Below are 18,304 nucleotides of genomic sequence, written 5' to 3' on the forward strand. Positions count from 1 at the left end.
ACAAGAGTGAATGATACCCTTATTTATTTGACAAAGCCCATTCTTAGCCTATGGAAAAAAAAAAAAAAGGTCCAGTAAAATCACACAGAAGTAAGAGGAATCTGCCACTCCACTCATACTCACACAGCCATCCGTACCTGGGCCCCAGCTCGTCCTCACTCCTCCAGACAAAGTCACCAAACTTCTCATAGTGAGAATTATAGTGGTGCTGTACTCGGAACAACATCGAGGCTGAGACCTCCATCAGCGTGTTGTAGGCAGTCTGCTGCTCCTTTCCACTTGTGTACCCATTGTACAGATTGTAGATCTTGTCTGCTATCTCTGAGGTGGGGAGAAATATAGGTACAGATCACTGTACAGCAGGAAAAAGTGAGCATGGAAACATGCCTTGCAACAAGGGAGGCACATTTGTGCGGGACTTTGCATGCATAGTATTTGGGGGCAGACAGACCTTCAGTCCACCTTGAATATCATTGGCTAGTTATGCTCAGTTTTCCCATCTATCAACTGGAGACAAGGATGTCTACTCTACAGGTGTGCTGGGAGGGTGGAATTAAAAAGTGAATGTAAAGCATTCGACACGGGGTCATAATTTGCCAGCTTCATTGTCAACAAACATTTGGTGCCCATGATTGAACAGAAAATTCCAAACAAGTGCAGAGGCTTAAATCAACTGTCATGGGCTCATCTCAGCAGTCTACTTCTACATCCCCTCTATAATATTTCCAACACAGCTCCATGATCAGGTCTAACAGGTGTCCATTCAAAAATCTTTCAAAGAGGGGCACCTGGATGGCTCTGTCAGATAAGCATCTGACTTGAGCTCAGGTCATGATCTTGCAGCTCATGGGTTCGAGCCCTGCATCAGGCTCTGTGCTGACAGCTCAGAGCCTGGAGCCTGGTACAGATTCTGTGTCTCCCTCTCTCTCTGCCCCTCCCCGACTTGTGCTGTCTGTCTCTATCGCTCTCAAAAAAAACCTAAACATTAAAAAAAATTTTTTTTAATCTTTCAAAGAAAAATCAGACTCTTCTGCTGGCCATTCACAGCAATTTCTATTTCTTTAGTCATTCCTATTCAATTGATGTAACTTGAAGTCATCATGGGCTGCTCTCTTGAATGGAAGGACCACTCTTTCATGTTTGAAGACTCTGACCAAAATTTATGTACGTCCCCCCAAGTCATCGCTAATGGCAATTGCCTCTAGAAGAATCTTGGAAACTTGCATTAAGATGGGACATTTACTTCTCATTATTTCCACCCTGGTTTTAATTTTTCTTTCTTTCTTTTTAATCCCATGCATATGTTATTTTAAAATAATAATAATAACAATAACAATAAATAACCAGGAAACCATCTCAAACCCCCTCACTTTTGAGATTCAATAGCTCTTCAATAGGAGGACTATCTTGTCTTGTCTGATACCACACAAAGTGCTTATTATTCGACTTATTATTCAGCCATGTGTAGACATGTCTGTCTGTCTGTCTGTCTGTCTCTCTCTCTCTCCCTAGAATGTGAACTCCTAAAAGGTGTAGAGCATCACTTGTGTACCAGCGCTGTTAGGAAATATTTGCTCAACCTGAAGTGAACCACCAGGACTCACAAGCCACCATTTCACTCTGGCCAGTCCTGATGTAGAAACCATACCTATAGGTTGGTGAAGAACTAAGTATGTGGTGGATGTGACTGACTGGTTCGACTTTTTTTAGGTGTTTTGCCCGAAGTTTACAACTTCAGGGACCAGGAGCAGCAGAAAGGTCCAATCTTGCATGCTAGCTCTCACTGATAGTCACTGACTTCAGCTCTAGGCTGAGGATTCTGAGGCCACCCCTGGGCTAGATGGGAATGTGTGCTATGAGGACTTAATGATAGTAGGTTGAGTCATCTTCTACTGTCACTGATAGGCCAGCTCTGGCACAGACTGAAATGGAAAAAAGTGACTGGTCTCCCAAAGCCTAGGCTAAGGGGCAGGATACAGTCATGGGGCCCTGACTGTCTACCATCCTTGCCTCTAAACCAGAACACAGACAAATTCTATGAAAGAGGAACAAGTCTCTCCACTGGCTAAGATACTGCTGGACAATCTCAATTTCCTTTATGCCTTACTTAATTTACTTCCGTGTGCCTCCTGTCCCCTTAGTCCTTTCACTTTTTTCTTTCTGTGCAAATACGTGTATGTGGCAGGAAAGGGGTGGTGGTTAACTTCTGGGTACAGAACTTAAAGGAAATATGGGAATTTCCTGGTAAGTGAAGAGATTGGTCACCTACCTTCTGCTTTGTTGTCATCCACCAGTGGACAGGCCGTTCTCAAGGTCACTGTGCTGAGTTCCGAGTGCCTCCCCCGTGTATCCACGGCATACAAAGTGAACCTGTAGCACAGCGAGAAAACAGAGCACTGGGTTGTGACTTCAGAGAAGACCCTGGAAGGTGTAAGGAGGAACACAAAATCATAGTACAGGGGTAATGGTCAATAGAAGTCAGGGAGGCTTAGCCTGTAAGATAAATGATTTGGGGAAAAAATAGCAACCATATAGCATTTATTGGGCACCAATCATCTGCAGGGCACCCTGTACTTACTCCTATTTTACAAGTAAGCAAACCTAGAAGGCAGGGATTATTATCACCTGAACTTCACCAATGAAGGAACTGAAGCTTAGATTTTATATCTTCCTGTGGTCTCGTAGTTATTTGGGGACAGAGCAGTCTGAGTCCGGGACTTCAGAAGTGAACCCTAGTGGTGTCTTGGATGGCTAGAATACTCATCTATGTTCTTTCATTCATGCAGTGAACAAACACTTACTGAGCATTAACAATGTGCTAGCAGTCATTTTATTCAGACACTACCAAAGCTAGGTATTATGGCTGTGTTTTATCAATAAGGACATTGGTCCCAAAGAGGTCAGGTAATTGTCCTATTATTACATATTAAGTAAGTAGCAACAGGGGACCACAACTTAGGTCTGCCTTAATCCAAAGATTATATTCTTGGGACACCTGCATGGCCCAGTCGGTTGAGCGTCCAACACTTGATTTTGTCTTAGGTTGTGATCTCAGGGTCCTGGGATCGAGCCCCACATCAGGCTCCACGCTGAGGGTGAAGCCTGCTTAAGATTCTCTCTCTCCCTCTCTCTCTCCCATCTTTCCCTCTTCCTCACTTGCTCTCTCTAAAAAAGCAAAATCAAAACAAAGATTATGTTCTTATCCACACTGCCAAATCTAACTCTACCTTTTATCTTTAATTAGCTGGCTCGGAGTGCTGGCAAAGGTAAGGAAGTGTGGGCCAATACCTAAAACATAAGTCTTAAGAGGCCTAAACATGGGGTATTTGGGCCCCATCTTCAAAAAGAACCTAATCTATTCATCTGCTTTCTGGGGATTTGGGCCTCCGCCTTTGGTATAAGAACAATAGCACTGTGATGTGGGCATTCTCTCTCTCCTCCTGTTGTATCTCCGCATCATGAGTGGAGCTCAGTTCTACGGCTTACTACATCCAGTACCATTTAGGTCAAGAGAAACAGTGGGGGGGGGGGGGGCCTGGGTGGCTCAGTGGGTTAAACGTCAGACTCATGGTCACAGCTCAGGTCAAGATGAGATCAAGCCCTGCATCTGGCTCTTCACTGGCAGCATGGAGCCTGCTTGGGGTTCTCTCTCTTCTTCTCTCCTTGCCCTTCTCCTGCTCATGTTATATCTCTCTCTCTCTCAAAATAAATAAATAAACATGAAAACAAAATTAAAAAAATAAAAGAGAGAAGCAGTGGTGACAGAGGGAAGAGCCTGGTCCTGGAGATGGCCAGGTTTGGGTTCACATTCCACTCTACTTCCTTGCTCTGTGACCTTGGTCAAGTCACTTCCCTTCTCTGTGCTCACTTCATCTCTCTGTATCACGCATCTCTGTTAAGGAGGCCACTGCCCACTTCGTGGGTCAGTGTGGATGAACATAAAATGTTAAGTGCTACTTGAGGTGAGTAATGATTGAGAAGCCTTGCAGAGGAGTTAGAAGGAAGATCACGAGGAAACTCCAGGATACGAGAATAAGCAAGTGGCAAAGTAGGAAGGTAAGGACAGTATTGGGTACCACTGTGTAAGCAGTTACTACCCACACAACAACCCATCTAGAAAGCGGCAGAGGCAGGATCCAAACCCTAGCCTGTAGCTCCCAGAGGGTGTATATGTCAGTTTGAGTACAACGGTATCCCTGGCATTTAACAGTACTGGGTATATATGATAGACACCCAGTAAATATTTGAGTAAATAAATGAACCTGAGCATACCACATCTTTTTTCCTTTTAGTTAGTTTGCTTACTTACTTAATTAATTTATTATTTTGATAATTACTATTTTTTTAATATGAAATTTGTTGCCAAATTGATTTCCATACAACACCCAGTGCTCATCCCAACAGGTGCCCTCCTCCATGCCCGTCACCCACCCTCCCCTCCCTCCCACCCCCATCAACCCTCAGTTTATTCTCAGTTTTTAAGAGTCTCTTATGGTTTGGCTCTCTCCCTAACTTTTTTTCCCCTTTCCCTCCCCCATGGTCTTCTGTTAAGTTTCTCAGGATCCACATAAGAATGAAAACATATGGTATCTGTCTTTCTCTGTATGACTTATTTCACATAGCATAACACTCTCCAGTTCCATCCACGTTGCTACAAATGGCCAAATTTCATTCTTTCTCATTGCCAAGTAGTATTCCATTGTATATATAAACCACATCTTCACGTTGCTACAAATGGCCATATTTCATTCTTTCTCATTGCCAAGTAGTATTCCATTGTATATATAAACCACAATTTCTTTATCCATTCATCAGTTGATGGACATTTAGGCCTTTCCATATTTTGGCTATTGTTGAAAGTGCTGCTATAAACATTGGGGTACAGAGAGATCAAGAGAAAATCCCAAATAGGCTCTGCACTGTCAGCATAGAGCCCGATGTGGGGCTTGAACTCACAAACCATGAGATTATGACCTGAGCTGAAACCAAGTCAGATGCTTAACCAACTGAGCTAGCCAGGTGCCCCCCACATATAATTCCTTAATTTCAGTTTCTACATTTTCTACAACAAAATGGGGATAATTGTAGACATAATGTATGATTATCTCAAATATTACATAGAGTGATACATGAGAGGTGGCTTGTAAGCTGCAGATTTTTTTGAGGGGGGGGAGGGGCAGAGGGAGAGAGAGAATCTTAAGCAGGCTCCACACCCAGTGCGGAGCCTGATCTCACAACTGTGAGATCATGACCTGAGCTGAAATCAAGAGTTGGACGCTTAACCCACTCAGCCACCCAGGCGCCCTGCTGCAGATTTTCATAAAGACCATGTAAAGAGCACTTATTTGTGCAAGAGTATACCTTTAAAAAATGGTTTCTTGGGGAAGAGGAGATTCATTCCAACTGAGGGAAACACAGAAGGGCATAGTGAATGGAATATGTGAATTAGCCTCAAAACATGAGGAGTTAGAAAAAATTTTTAAACACTGCTTTCCCATTGGCCACTTATGTTTCCATGGTATTTCTGCAATATATTTCCTCCACCAAGAGGGTCCAGGGTCACCTCTCTGCTTAGCCAAGCAGCATGAATAACAGCATGCTGGGGAAGAAGCAGTCTTACATTTTTAAGTTACAAAAACCTGGGTGGAATCCTTGTTTTCCCCAATTGTTGGCTGAGTATTCTCTGGTGAAATTCTCTATCTCTCACAAGTTTGAGATCAAGACTCAATGATGGAGCAGGCCTGGCTCAGTCTTTGCTCCTAAAAGGTAGCTTCTATTTGTGTTATTAGGGTAACCAAACATGTCAGTGGAGGCCTCAGGATGGAGGAAGCCTCAGGCCACCCTGCCAGTGGGGGGTGGAGGGGTGGAGAAAGAGGAAGATGTCAACCTCACAGGCCTGGGTCAAAAGTCACAAGGCCAAGCACTTTCTGCCCGTCTCAGCTGTAATTGTAGAACTGTTCCAGAGACACATCTGAAAGCTGTTAGCGGACCAGGCAGGGCTTGGAGGGGCTCTTTGTGAGAGGAAGAAAGTGGCGGCCCCTGATGTGGAGAAGGGTGGGGAGAAAGGAGAGAAAGAAAGAGAAAGAGACCGAGAAACAGACACACAGACACACCCATAGAGTAGAGTGAAAAGCAGGGAGAGAAAGAGAGACTGAGAGAAGGCACAGGTGAGACTTCTGTGTTTCTCAGGGGATCCGGAAGGGTGCCCACCACCATCTGCTCAGTTCTTTCATCTTCTCTTTGCCCACTGAAGCAGGCTGAGATTCACTGACAGTTTGAACTAGAACTCCCGAGCCATCCCCAAACTCCATATACTTATTTACAGGTGGAGAAATGGAGGCCCAGAGAGGAAAGATTCTTACGTAAGGACCCACTGCCAGTTAGTTCAGAGTAGACACTGGCTTTTCTGACTCCTCCCCAGTGTGCCTTCTATACACTAGACTGCTTCTGGTATAACTGGCTGACTTAGGTCCAATTGCACCTTTGGGATACTTTTATTACAAAAGAGGGGGCTCCAAGGATGAAGTGGGATGAGCTGTTTAGGAACCTGAAGCTCCAGACTCCAACCCGTGCTGTTCCTTCCTCCCACTTTGGTTTAGGGGAAAGAACACTGGCAAAGGTGCCTGAAACAAACAGAACAAAACAGACAGAAATACCATAAATGCAGAGAACAAAGTGGTGGTTGTCAGAGGAGTGGGCTGTAAGGGCATGAGCAAATTGGGTGAAGGGAAGTGGGAGGTACAGCCTTCCAGTTATGAGTAAGTCATGGGGACAAACGGTACAGCACAGGGAATATAGTCAATGGTGTTATAAGAGCTTTGCATGGTGACAGATGGTAGTTACACCTGTGGTGGACACAGGGTAATGTAGAGAGTTGTCGAATCATTATGTTGTGCACCTAAAACTAATGTGATATAGTTTGTCAAGTATACTTATATTAAAACAAGCAAGAAAACAAACAAACAGAGTTCATGTCCCAGGTTTTCCACACACTGTGGCCTGTGAGATCTTGGCTGTCTAAAGCAATATGGTGTTGGGTGCCTGGGTGGCGCGGTTGGTTAAGCGTCCGACTTCAGCCAGGTCACGATCTCACGGTCCGTGAGTTCGAGCCCCACGTCAGGCTCTGGGCTGATGGCTCGGAGCCTGGAGCCTGTTTCCGATTCTGTGTCTCCCTCTCTCTCTGCCCCTCCCCCATTCATGCTCTGTCTCTCTCTGTCCCAAAAATAAATAAACGTTCAAAAAAAAAAAAGCAATATGGTGTCAGTGAATTGTGATTTCAATGTGGGGGAAGTGCCTTGGGATTGACTACTCAAAGGCAAAGTATTTTTCAATTTCCTTATCACCCTCAGGAAAAAGTCCAAAACCCTTACCACAGGCTCCCAGGGTGGCTCCTTGACCTTTATTCATTTGACAGTACTGGATCATTGAACTTCAAATAAACTCCGGCCACACCTCCAGCCTTGTTTACCAGTCTTTGCCTACTATTCTGTTTCATAGTAGAACCTTATCCAACTGCTAATGGTTCCAGAACATGGATTCTACCTCTTTGCCTTTGCACATGCTACACCCTCTGTCTGGGTTGTCCTTCCCCTTCTCCACTCAACCCTTCCTTTCCACCTTGTCCTTGGAGCATCAGTCAAACCTCATCCCCTCCAGTAAACCTTTCTCCATGTGGTGAATAGTGCCCTAGTATAGCACATGCCGCATTACTATGTCAAGTGCTCATACACTTCTCTCTTGTCCCCATGACATCTTCAGGACCAGAATATTGCTCTGCCCATCTCCATCCACCCACCTACACCGGGTGCTCAGACACCTAAATCACGTGATGCTGAGCAAGTACTTTCCAGACTGAATGGCAGACTGAATGAATGACTCAATCAACTATGAAGTAGTTCCCTTGTCTGGAAATCAGCTTCCCCATTTGTAAAATGAACGAAAGGTGACTAGGTTGAAAGGCCATCATAAGAGATGAGATGACAGAATGGCTAAGAGCATGATCTTGGAATCAGGCAGTTTGGTTTTAAATTGGGGCTCCCTATTTATTGCCTGTGTAAGGACTTGTGTCAATTTACTCACCTGTAAAATAGGAATCAGGATATTAAAACCTACTGTATACAGTAGTGGTAGCATAAAATGAGATGTGAGTAAGTGCTTATCATGATGCCTGGCATGTGCTAACATTCAGGGAGAGTGAGCTGTGGGCATTATTATCAATAATATTGTTATTATGACGGTGCTCAAGGCTCTGACCCCTCCCCTCCCCCTCCTTCCAACATCCAGAGCGAGCTGTCCTAGTAGAAATCAGAGGAAATTGGGTGGAGAGGAAGCTGTTGTTGGTCCCATCCAAGACCCCCAGACCCCCTCACAGCAGGGGTGAGAGAATGAAACCGAGAAGTTAATTGGCGGTGAGAGCTTCTCACGGATCTGACAGGGGGTAAGAGCAGGGATAGAGCCCCAGAGGCCCACATCAGGACCAGGTCCCCGAGAGTACGGGAGAATGCGTTTGAAGTCTCCAGGCCAACGCCTGCTCTTCCCCAGCCGCCACATGATTTAGGCATTCTGGGGAGGCAAAAGTCTCCTCGCTGATTTGAAGGGAAACAGATGTTTCCAGGCCAGAGGCCCTGGTCTTGTAAAATGCTCCTTCCCCCCACGCAGCTTTGGCAAACAACTTCCCGTTAGTTTAAACCCCCCCACTTCCCCGCCCCAACAAACACACACCCAGTCTACCATCACTCCCCTCCCCACCATTCCCAGCACAATGTGGCAGTCAGGGTGGTGGGAAAAACAGAGTCCCAGCTTTGGCTCTGGGTCCAAACAGCTGGATGGCCAGGGACACTTGACTGCCCTTCTCTGGGTCTCAGTCTCCTGTCTCTGGAGTGAGGGAACTAAACCAAGACCACCTCTAAGGACAGGCTAGATCTGATATGTTAGGGACTCATGATTGTTTTTTCCTCTGAAAGAACTGGTATTATTCATTCCAGATCCTACTCCATTGCAGTCTATAGCAAAGAGCATGGGACTCATATCAAGCCGCTCTGGTTTTAAATCTGGCTAGACTCTGTCAGCTATCTGGCAAGTAATGACTTAACCATTGGGCCTTGGTTTCCTTACCCGCAAAATGGGACAAAGGTTCCATCTCACAGCATTGTGAGAATTAAATCAGAATTCAATCTCCCATATTTTAGGTCTCTTATGAGTGAAACTGAGTGTCAGACGTCTTTCCTTACACTACTCAAAAGGCACCGATTTTGGAGCCTGACTACCTGAATTCAAATGTTGGTTGCACAACCTACATTTTTTGACCTTCAGCAAGTTAATTAACCTCTCTGTTCTTTAGTGTGTCTTGTCTTTAAAGTGTGGATGATCACATTACCTCCTTCAAAGGGATGTTAGAGGAATAAAGTACTCAATACACTGCCTGCCACAGGGTTAAGTGCTAAGTAAGCATTCACCACTATTCGGGGTGTGTGTTGAAATTATTAGTCTCTGCTAGAATGATTTTAAAAAGTGAGCCCCCCCTCCCCAGTTCTTTAACATTTCTCTCATTGAGACATGGGGGTTCGATGGCCCTTCACCTTGAATTTTGGTGGGTTCAGGAATGTGTTGACTAGTAGAACACAGCAGAAGGGATACTTGCTGTATGACTTTTGAGTCTGGGTCATAAAAGGCTATGCAACTTCTACCAAGCTCACTGAAACTCAGTCGAAGCCCTGAGCCTCCATGCAAGACATCCAACAGCCCTCAGGCCACCTTGGAGCAAGGAAGCCAGGACACAGGGAGGGAGAGGCTGATGTGAGCAGACTTGATGTTCACGTAATCCCAGCCCAGACGAGCAAAAGAACCTTCAGGTAATTCCAGCCCAAGTGGTCAGGTCATTCATCCCTGCAGCTGAGGCTCCAGACTTCATGAAGCAAAGACAGCTGATTGTGCTGAGCACTGTCTTGGTGCCTGACCCACAGAATCCATTAGCATAATCAAATAAGTTGGTTTAAGCCACTAAATTTTGGGGTCATTTATGACATCATCATCAACAGTAACTCTAACAACTTCCAAGCATCTACAGCAAGGGTCAGCAAACCATGGCACATGGGCCAAATCTGGTCTGCCACAGGTTTCTGTAAATAAGGCAGAGCTGAGTAATTGCAACAGAGACCATGTGACCCACAAAGCCTAAAAGGTTTACTATCTGGACTTCTAGAGAAAAGTTTGCTGACCCCTGATCCAGAGTTTTGACACAGAACTTAACACAAAGCACTTCATGCAAAATCATTTTGTGTACATTATTTCATTTGATGCCAGGGTTAGAAATCATTCCTGTTTTACAGACAGGCTCAGTGAGTCCAGATGACTCGTCCAGGGTCACACAGCTCTTCTGACCCCAAGTCTAATGTCACAACTGCTTGCTGAAGATCCGGACTCCAGTTTGGGTTCAGACACTGAATAAGCAACATGGCCTTGGGCAAGTTCTATTGTGTTTTGTTCTCAGTTTCCCAGCCTGCGAAATGAGGGGATTGGGCAGGACGGTGTGAACCAGTGCCAGAATTCAGATGTCCAAAGTTCTCCCCAGCTGGGTGCTGGCCATCAGGCAAAATCTCTCTGTTCATCAGTCCAGGAGTATCAAAGCAAGGCTTGAGAATGAACAGCCAGGGGCTGTTATGGTTCCCTGCTCTGTTCCACATGCAGCCCACCTACTCCCCAGCACTGAAAAACAATCTTTTTATATCCCAACTTGGGCTGGCAACTTGTGCTTTCTGCCAACATAAATATTTGGTTACAGTGCCCGGCACGGAGAGACTGTCATGGTATTAAGGACGCTGATCCTGGTTTCTACTTTCAGAGCAACTCAGTCTGAGGCCTGATTGGGAGGCCAGTGGAACACCTGCTAGGTGCCCGGCACTCCACGCAGCAGGGGAAAAACAGTTGGGGAGAAGACGAGTGTGGTCCTTGCTTTCCAGGAGCTTACAGAAGAGCAGCGATATGGTTGAGTGAAGAAATGGGATGCAGTGCTAGGAGCACTTCGATAAAAATTTATTCCCGTCCTTCCATTTCCTTCAGATGTGTTCTTTCTTCTTTCTTTAAAACAATGGACTAAAGCCTCGGGTAGGCATTCAAGGACTGCCTGGATCCCCTGTCAGCTGCAACCTATCGGGAATGTCAACCACCTACGACAATCTCGTTTTCTCCTACCAAAAAAACCAAAAACCAAAAACCAAACAAAAAACAAAAACAAAAACAAATCCACCTTAAAAAACCCCTATAAGGGGACAATCTTTATACCCCCCACCCTGAAAGCCTTAGAGGACTGAAAGAGCCAAAGGATTTTAACATACAAAAACTAGGTGAAAGGTCCATTTGAGCTCATTCATTTACCTATCAAGTATAACTTGACCCTTCTTGAAAGAAAGATTCAGGTTGGCACTTAGCTTTCAAGGCTGTTCTTGTTTCCCTTTCCTTTTCTTCTTGTCAGTCCCTTCCTTTTCTTGACCTTCTTCTCTCTTCCTTCTCTTTTTCCAGGGAGTAGACTACATGGTAACACACAGCTAGACTGACCACTGGTCTCAGTTGGAGGATGTTCATCTTTTTTGTTTGCTTGTTTGTTTATTTATTTATACTTATTTATTTAGAAAGTGAGCACACACACAAGAGGGGTGCAGAGAGAGAGACAGAGAGAGAGACAGAGAGAGAGAGAGAAAGAATCCCAAGCAGGCTCCACGATATCAGCGTAGAGCCCAATGCGGGGCTCAATCTCATAAACCATGAGATCATGACCTGGGCCAAAATCAGGAGTCAGATGCTCAACCGACTGGGCCACCAAGGGGCACCAAGGATGTTCATCTTTTAATAGGTTGTTTTAGGTCAAAGCAGACACAGACTAATTTTATGGTTTCAAATCGAGGAATGGATGCCTTATTATTCCATGATTCAATTTAAATTTGTATTCCTGGGATCTTTAAAGCAAATTGTGGCCTTTTTATTATATATTTATTATAAACTGGATAGTCTTTCTAACACACCTAGGTATAGACAATAATTTTTAAGTGACTACAGTTATAGGAATTTTTTTGCAGAAAAGTATAGCTTAGAAGTATGTAGCATTGAGACAGAGGGCAGGATTTGAAGGTTTAACCTTGTCTTTAACTAGCTATGGAAGTTTGTCCAGATTATTTAACTTCTCTGTAGTTCAGATACCATTGATATCAAACCCCACAGGGATGCTGTGAGGGCCAAATGTTCATTATGGATGTGAAAGTGCCTTAGAGACCCCACACACACTTCCTGGGCACTCACTCTGTATCGGAGCACCGTGCTGGGGGCTTTTACACAGTTGTCTTCTGTTCTCTTTAAAACTGCCTAAGGGGTACATATTATTAAATCCACTTTACAAGGAGACAAATGAGCCATGGAAATTTGAATTGACTTTTCCAAGGCTGCACAGATAGTTCAGCTAGGCCCCAACATAGGTCTCCCAACTGAAAGTTCAGTGCCATTTCCAAACAGATAGAATTGGTAACTATTCATTGGTCCCAATTGGACCTTGAGTCACAGTTTGGAGGAGGTTAGAGCTGATTAGGAGGATGAACTCCATGTTCCCAACTTTTGACAAGGAAGCGCTCTTAGTACAGCAACACCATCATCGCCCATCATCCATTTTCAACCCTGGCATTACCCCTCTTCCTATGTCTGACCCTGAAGTCTTTCTCTTCTTCCTTATTGCCTTGTAAAATTGCATTTGGTCCAAGTCAAGCTCAGAGGAGAGGAGGCCAAGCAGAGGTCTCCAACTTGGAATTTTCCTTGGGCATTAAGTCAGGCAACACTACAGGCAGGATGGTTCTTAGCTACCTCAAGTTGAGCTCAGTTTCCACCTGATGTGTGAGCAGTGTTTTCCCACAGGTGGAGGAATGGGTGTGGGAAGAAGGGCCAAGCCCTGCACTTGGGAGTCTGAAGGACTGAATTTGTACCATGGCTGTCCATTTCCTATTCCTGTTTTCTTTGACATCCTTGGTTTCCATAAATGTAAAAAGTGGAGTTAACAGTATCTGTCTCACAAGATTGTTTTAAGAACAAAATAACATGAAAAACACCTAGAATAGTGCTTGGCACTGTAAATATCATCTTGCTTGTCTTGCTTCTTTATAACACTCAAATGGGGGGATAAAGTGGAAACATTGATTCCTGAAATCAAAACCCTGGGCAAAGGCAATCCTCCTGGAGGGTATCATGGCAACAAGGCAACTGTTTTCCATAATGTTTAGTTAGAACTCCAGCTCAGCCACTGGGTATGTAGGCAAATCACATCATGCCTCTGAGCCTCAGTTTCCCTTTCCTTCCCCAGGAAAGGGAAATGAAAGCAAAAATAAATAATTGGAATTACATCAAACTGAAAAGTTTTGCAGTTAAAAAAGCACCATCAACAAAATGAAAAGGCAACTTACTGAATGGGATAATATATTTGCAAATGATATATTCAATAAGAGGTTAATATCCAAAATATCAAGAACTCAAACAACTCAACACCAAGAAAAAAATCAGATTAAAAAAATGGACAGAGGACCTGAATAGACATTTTTTCAAAGAAGATATACACATGGCTAACAGACATATGAAAAGATGCTCAACATCACCCATCATCAAAGAAATGTAAATCAAAACCACAATGAACTATCACCTCACACCTGTCAGAATGGCTAGTATCAAAAAGACAAGAAATAACAAGTGTTGATGAGGATGTGGAGAAAGGGGAAGCGTCATGCACTGCTGGTGGGAAGGCAAACTGGTGCAGCCACTATGGGAAACAGTATGAGGGGCCTCAAAAAATTAAAAATGGAACTATCATATGATCCAGTAACTGCACTTCTGAGTATATACCCAAGGAAAATTAAAACACTATTTTTTTTAGACAGAGAGAGCACACAAGTTGGGGAGAGGGGCAGAGGGAGAGAGAGAGAAACCCAAGCAGGCTCTATACTCAGCGCCACGCCCAACATGGGGCTTGATCCCATGACCCTGGGATCACAACCTGAAATCAAAAGTCAGATGCTTAACCAACTGAGCCACCCAGGTGCTCTAAAACACTAATTTTAAGAGATAGATGCACCCCTGTGTGTACTGTACTATTTACAATAGCCAAGACTGGAAGCAACCTGAGTGTCCTTTGATAACAGATGGATAAAGATGCGGTACATATACACAATGGAATATTACTCAGGTATAAAAAAGAATGAAATCTTGCCATTTGTGACAACACGGATGAACCTAGAGGGTATTATGCTAATAAGCAAAATAAGTCGGACAGAGAAAGGCAAAAACAAAATCAATGGACAAACAAACAGAAACAGACTTATAAGTACAGAGAACAACTTGGTAGTTGCCATGTGGGAGAGGTTGGGGGGGATGGGCAAAAAAGGTGAACAGAATTAAGAAGAACAAAGTTCTAGTTATAAAATAAGTAAGTAATGGAGATGAAAAGTACAGCATAGGACATATAGACAATAATATTGTAATAATGTTGTATGGTGACAGTCAGTGACAACACTTACCATGGTGAGCACAGAGTAATGTACAGAATTACTCAATTACAATGTTGTACACCTGAATTAATGTAACACTGTATGTTAACTATACTTCGATAATTGAAAATATGATAATATAAACAGATAAATAATATCTGCTTTTTTGCTTTTTGATATAATTGATCACTCTTGTTAATCAACTGCAGTTTACTTAGCTCAAAAATTTCAAGTCCAGTCTAGTTACCATACAGTGTTATATTAATTTCAGGAGTATGATACAGTGATTCAACAATTCTATACATTACTCGGTGCTTATCAAGATTGTACCTTTAATCCCCTTCACCTATTTCACCCATGCCCCATCAACTCCCTTTTGGTAACCATGAGTTTGTTCTCTACAGTTAAGAGTCTGCTTTTTGGTTTGTCTAATTTAGTATTTTTTTTGCAAAGGCCAAGATTTCACTCTTTTTATGGCTGAGTAATAGTCCATTGTATGTATGTGTGTGTGTGCAGACACACACACACACACACACACACACACATACCACATCTTTTTAACAATATCTGCTTTTAATAGTATGAGAATTAGAGACTATGCACGCAGTCAGCTACAAACTGAGGGAGGTCTGAACCTTGGGCTTCCCTGGCTTTGCCCTAATCAGCACTATGACTGTGGGTGAAGTCCTTCCTCATGGATTTTGCTTTCTTTTCCTATAAAACAACGGGTCATTAGATGTCTTCGCTGGTGAATTCCACCAAATTTTAATAGCAATCAACACGAATCCTACATAAACTCTTCCAAAAATATAAAAGAGGAGGGAACACTGCCAACTAATTATATGAAGCCAATATTATTCTGATACCGAAACCAGAAAAGTCATCAAAGAAAGAAAACTACAGTCCAATATCCCTTATAAATATAGATACAACAAAATCCTAAACAAATCCAGTAACATGTAAAAATGATTATACATCATGACCAAGTGGGATTTATCCCATGAAAGCATGACTGATTCAGCGTATGACAATTAACTAATATAACACATCCTATTAATAGAATAAAGGACAAAAATTATACAATCACCTCAATAGACACAGAAAAAAACTTTTGTAAAACTCAACATCCCCTCATGATAAAAACACTTGAACTATGAATAGAAGAAAACCACCACAACCTGATAAAGGGCATCTGTGGAAAGCTCAGAGCTAACATCATACTTAATGGTAAAGACTGAAAACCTCCCCCTATGGCCTAGAAAAGACAAGGAGACCGACTTTCACTATTGCTATTCAGCACTATACTTAAGGTTATTGACAGGGTATTTAGGCAAGAAGAAGAAAAAAAAATCATCCAGATAGTAAAGTATAAAACTATCTCTATTGGGGTGCCTGGGTGGCTCAGTCGTTAAGCATCTGACTCTTGATTTTGGCTGAGGTTTGTGAGGTTTGTGAGATCGAGCCTCATGTTGGGGCTCTGAGCTGACAGCATGGAGCCTACTTGGGATTCTGTCTCTCTGTCCACCCCCTCTCTCAACATGAATAAATAAACTTAAAAAAATAAAACTATCTCTGTTTGTAGATGACATAATCTTGTATATAGAAAAACAAAGGAATATACACACACACAGACACACATACACACACAACAGATCTTAAAAAGAAAGAAAACAAATTCGATAAGGTTACAGGTAAGATAAATATACGAAAGTCAATTGTATTTTATATACTAGCAGTGAACAATCAGAAAATGAAATTAAGAAATAATCCCATTTCTAGTAGCAACAACAAAAAAACCCACTTAGGAATAAATTAAACAAAAGGCATGCATGACTTATACACTGAAAACCATAAAACACAGAAAGAAATTAAAGACTTAAATAAATGGAAAGACATCTTGTGCTCATGGAGTGGAAGATTTAATGTTATTAACACCGAAATACTCCCAAATTTATCTGTAGATTCAACACAACTCCATTAAAATCCCAGCTGATTTTTTGCAGAAAATGACCAGCTACTCCTAAAATTCACATGGTACCCAGAAGAGCCAAAATAATCCCCCCCCAAAAAAATGTTGGAAGACTCCCATAACCTGATTTCAAAATTTACCACAAAATTGCAGTAATCAAGACTGTCTGATACTAGTATAAAAATAGACATAGATCAATGGACTAAAATTGAGAGTCCAGAAATAAATGCATACATTTATGGTCAATTGATTTTCAACAAGAGCAAAAGAATAGTGTCTTTAACAATAGTCTCTCCAGTAAATGATGCTGGGACAATTGGATAGCGATATGCAAGAAAATGAAATTGGACCCCTATCTCACACCATATAAAAAAATTACCTCAAAATGGATCAAAGACATAAACATAAAAGCAAAAACTAAAAAAACTCTTAGAAAAAAACCTAGATCTTGATGAGCTTAGATAAGATGATGATTTCTTAGCTATGACCCCAAAAGCACAACTAAAACAAAAAAAAAAAAAAAAGAGAAGTTAGACTTCACGGAAGTTAAAAACTTTTGTGTTATAAAGGACGATATTAAGAAAACAAAAACACAACCCACCAAACATGGGAAAATATTTGTAAACCATATATCTGGTACAAGACTAATATTCAGAATATATAAAGAAGTATTGCAACTCAACAACGGAGAGATAAATAGCACAGTATAAAAATGGACAAAAGATTTGAATAGATATTTCTCAGAGAAGATACACAGCTAATAAAAATATGAAAATATGTTCACATCATGAGTCAGCAGGGAATGAAAATCAAAAGCATAATGGGACACCACCTCTTACGCATTAAGATGGCTATAACCAAAAAACAAAAACAAAAAACAAGAAATAAGTGCTGGCAAAGATGGAAGAAATTGGAACTCTCATATATTGTTGATGGGAATGTAAAATGGTATAGCCATCCTGGAAAACAGCTTGGCAGTTCCTCTCAAAGTTAAAAAAAAAAAATTAATGTTTATTCATTACTGAGAGATAGAGACAGACAGAGCATGAGCAGGGGAGGGGCAGAGAGAGAGGGAGACACAGAATCCGAAGCAGGCTCCAGGCTCTGAGTCGTCAGCACAGAGCCCGACACGGGGCTCGAACTCACGGACCGTGAGATCATGACCTGAGCCGAAGTCAGAGGCCCAACCGACTGAGCCACCCAGGTGCCCCTTTGCTCTCCAAGTTAAACATAGAGTTAACACGACCTAGAAATTCTATTCCTAGGTATATACCCAAGAGAACTGAAAACATATGTCCATTAAGAAAAAAGTGTACACAAATTTTCATAGCTGCATTAACGGCCAAAAAGTAGAAAACAACTCAAATGTCCATCAACTGATGAATAAACAAAATATCCATACAACTGAATATTATTCAACCATAAAAAGGAATGAATTCCTTATTCATGCTACAGTATCACTGAACCTTGAGAACATTATGCCGGCTGAAAGAATTCAGACAGGCCATATGTCGTGTGATTCCATTTCCATGAAGTGTTCCCAATAGGCAAATTCCTAGACACAGAAAGTAGATTAGTGGTAGTCAGGACAGGGACGCGGAGACAACAGGAGTGACTGCTAATGGATATGGAGTTTCTTTTTCAGATGATTAAAATGTTCTGGAATTAGTTGTGATAATCGTACAACTTTGTAAACATTGTAAAATTCACTGAACTGCATACTTTACAAGGGTGAATTACATGGTATGTGATTTAGATCTCAAAAAAGTAATAAAGCTCTATAAACAAACAAAGCCAATGTGTCACTCTACAAGAATCCTGTGTC

The 18,304-nt window shown here is 42.4% G+C and overlaps 1 protein-coding gene across 3 annotated transcripts in view; it reads right to left on the bottom strand.

Annotated features, from left to right (window-relative positions):
* Positions 1-18,304, bottom strand: part of ASTN2 (astrotactin 2) — an 882,294-nt gene that overhangs the window by 13,918 nt on the left and 850,072 nt on the right. For all 3 annotated transcript variants that reach the window (XM_043565814.1, XM_043565813.1, XM_043565812.1), the window contains 2 exons: positions 2,270-2,370; positions 138-321 (listed from right to left, as the gene is read on the bottom strand). In XM_043565814.1, coding sequence (XP_043421749.1) covers positions 138-321; positions 2,270-2,370 — 285 coding nt within the window. The remainder of the gene's footprint in view (positions 1-137; positions 322-2,269; positions 2,371-18,304) is intronic.

This window comes from Prionailurus bengalensis, chromosome D4 (genome assembly GCF_016509475.1).
Source record: "Prionailurus bengalensis isolate Pbe53 chromosome D4, Fcat_Pben_1.1_paternal_pri, whole genome shotgun sequence".
Taxonomy (NCBI): Eukaryota; Metazoa; Chordata; class Mammalia; order Carnivora; family Felidae; genus Prionailurus; species Prionailurus bengalensis.